Source organism: Penicillium angulare, assembly GCF_028827245.1.
Source record: "Penicillium angulare strain IBT 27051 chromosome Unknown utg000003l_segment0_segment0, whole genome shotgun sequence".
Taxonomy (NCBI): domain Eukaryota; kingdom Fungi; phylum Ascomycota; class Eurotiomycetes; order Eurotiales; family Aspergillaceae; genus Penicillium; species Penicillium angulare.
The window spans coordinates 27159-29784 of NW_026623162.1; the positions used below are offsets into that span (position 1 = coordinate 27159).

Here is a 2626-nt window from a genome sequence, read left to right on the forward strand (position 1 = left end):
AGTCTTCTTAGGATTCTATAACTTCTATTAAAGATTTATTAAAAATTACTTTTTAATTATATTACTATTTATAAAACTTCTTAAAAGAAGTAAAAATAAAAAAAAACTAAGGAATATTAAGCTAAATAACTATAAATTAAAAGTATTTTAGGATTTTATTAATACCTTTTTAACTATATCTCTTCTATAATACTTTAATCTAAAGAGACCTATATAACTTAAAACTAATACTTTAGGTTTTAGAATAGACAAAATCCTTTTATAACTAGATAATTAAAAGATATAGTATTCTATTACTTTCTAGTATTAGTTGACACGGTGAGCGGGCCGCCAGAAACGGCCCTTATTGAACCGTCATTTTGCCACCCCCGACTGCCTGGCGATCTCTGTCCTCCCTCGCCCGGGCCCCCGTTTGGGTTAAGCCCCATCCCTGGCCGCTTTTACCGCCTTCTTGACCTTACTACACCTCCTCAGCAAGACCCTCGACCCTTCACACTTGACGTTTCACCATGAGGACCTCAAAAACACCCGACTCGTTTCAAGCGCACCAGGCCAGGAAGCGCCTTGATCAATTTTCCACCGACTTGGAAACGGCCATAAACCATGCGACAAAATTCAAACCTTATCGAAAGACAGCTGTAATCGCCTTTCACTGGGAGAATGATGATATAGGTGTCCAGCCCCTCGAGAGAGAACTCCTGGACATCTTCAAATCTGTTTATGGATTTGAGGCCGAGAGTTTCACGATTCCGCTTATCGAGTCCCAGTTCAAACTTCTAGAACGTCTTGTTTCCTGGTCACGACGAAGTTCTGGAGAAGATACGCTCCGAATTTTTGTTTACTCAGGACATGCGGGGTTTGCCGGAACAGTGGACAGTCGCTGGGACTTGGCGTGAGTTATACCCCATCTTTAATTCTACCAATGTATCCCAGCTAACAAAGAATAGCGGCAAATGCGATCAGAATACCGGTAACCTGCAAGGTCCCAAACTCAACTGGTGGGATGTTCGTGGCTACCTCGAACAATATACGGGCGAAGTTTGTTATCTTTTTGATTGTTGCTCCGCAGGATCAGGGGCCTTGGGCGCGTACGACGGCGCAGAGTTTATGGCAGCCTCTACCTGGGATCAGACAGCAGTGTCGAATGTCCATTTCTCCTTCACCCGAATTCTCATCGATGAGCTCCGTCAGTTGAACGGCCAGGCCGAGACGCTGGCTGGTATCTATGCCCGAATTTTCCGCTACGCGCAGCAGAATCAGATTGGGGCTGCACCAATCCATATCCCTAAAATGAATTCGCCAAGCGTGACTATCGGTCGTAGTCGCTCAAGGCCGGTCACAAGAAGCGTCGACCGAGAGTCTTACAGGGTGCTACTTAGCATCAAAGTCCAGGAAGAGATTCCCCTAGATTTCACCCAATGGAAAGAATGGCTTGCTCGCAATATTCCCGCTAACGTTTTGTCCACCAAGGTCACCGTCGAAGGAGCATTTCGAGGCTCTAGTCTCCTTCTTTTCACTGTTCCTATAGAGATCTGGACCATGATGCCGGCTGATGACCCATCCTACACATTTATTGGACACGTTACGTCTCATAATCTCCTGTCCCAACAACCGACTCAAACAAGCACACTAACAAGCACACTACCAATACACTCTGGCGCTCCATCTGGAAGAGAAAATCAGCCACCGCGAAGCCCCGACAGAAAGCCGTTCGGTAGTCCTGGGCGTTGACCATCTCGTTAAACAGGCTTAGATTGTGATTTGCCATTACCCCCCTTTGCTTTGCTTTGTCTTGCTTTTCCTTATTTTCGAACCTGAATAATGAGTTCTACTCTACTCAAAATGGAATTTTTCTTTCTTATAATTCTTCTTGAAAAGGATCCTCTTATAAATATATGCTGTGACGATTCGACGAGTTGATATGATATCGAAGTGGAAGATCTATGAGCTTACTCAGCCAATATTTTTTATTATGTAACTATTCCTATAAAAATTGCCAGAAATAGGGGAAGTTAGCAACACAGGGTTTTTGATGATCCCATTGGATAGCGTACCCACCGAATTCCGACAAATTGACAGCACCACGTGACACTATGTATATTCCCCAACATATAGATACTGTAGCTTTCTCTCTTTCTTCTTTTTTTCTCCAGACTGGAACTCTTCGTGTTCTTGATGGTTCTCTCTGCTTCAACTCCTTCATATGATAGTAGATGACCCCGTCAAACTCCTCCAGGAGGTGAGTCAGGGTGAGCGAGAACGGGCCCTCGTGGCGGCTACATCTAGGCACCACACACACGGGTGGAAGTAGGGACGGTCAGCCGTGGGCATTATCACAAGTGACGCCAAGGCCCATTCCGGTGAGCGAGACGCTCAAAAAGGCCTCAACCTAATAATACTAAAAATCCTTTGAAACCCCTCTAAATTACCTTTAAATTAATACTAGATAAAGAAAAACTATACTAAATAAGGCGACTTAGTTAAAAAAAAGAAGAATAAGTAAGATAAAAATAATAAATTATTATAGAATTCTATATTAAGCTATAAGTATTTTAATATTAGTAACTATTACTATTATAGCTAAAGTTAAAACAATCCTAATTAAAATTATATTATACTAATATCC

At 42.4% G+C, this 2626-nt stretch overlaps 1 protein-coding gene across 1 annotated transcript; it reads left to right on the top strand.

Annotated features, from left to right (window-relative positions):
• Window positions 1–404: 404 nt before the first annotated feature.
• On the top strand, window positions 405–1731 carry N7478_002272 (uncharacterized protein; the record flags this gene model as incomplete). The annotated part of the gene is made up of 2 exons (XM_056918486.1): window positions 405–892; window positions 948–1731. The coding sequence occupies exons 1-2, from the start codon at window positions 510–512 to the stop codon at window positions 1729–1731; spliced, it is 1167 nt and encodes a 388-aa protein (XP_056781644.1). The 5' UTR covers window positions 405–509.
• Between the last annotated feature and the right edge of the window lie 895 nt (window positions 1732–2626).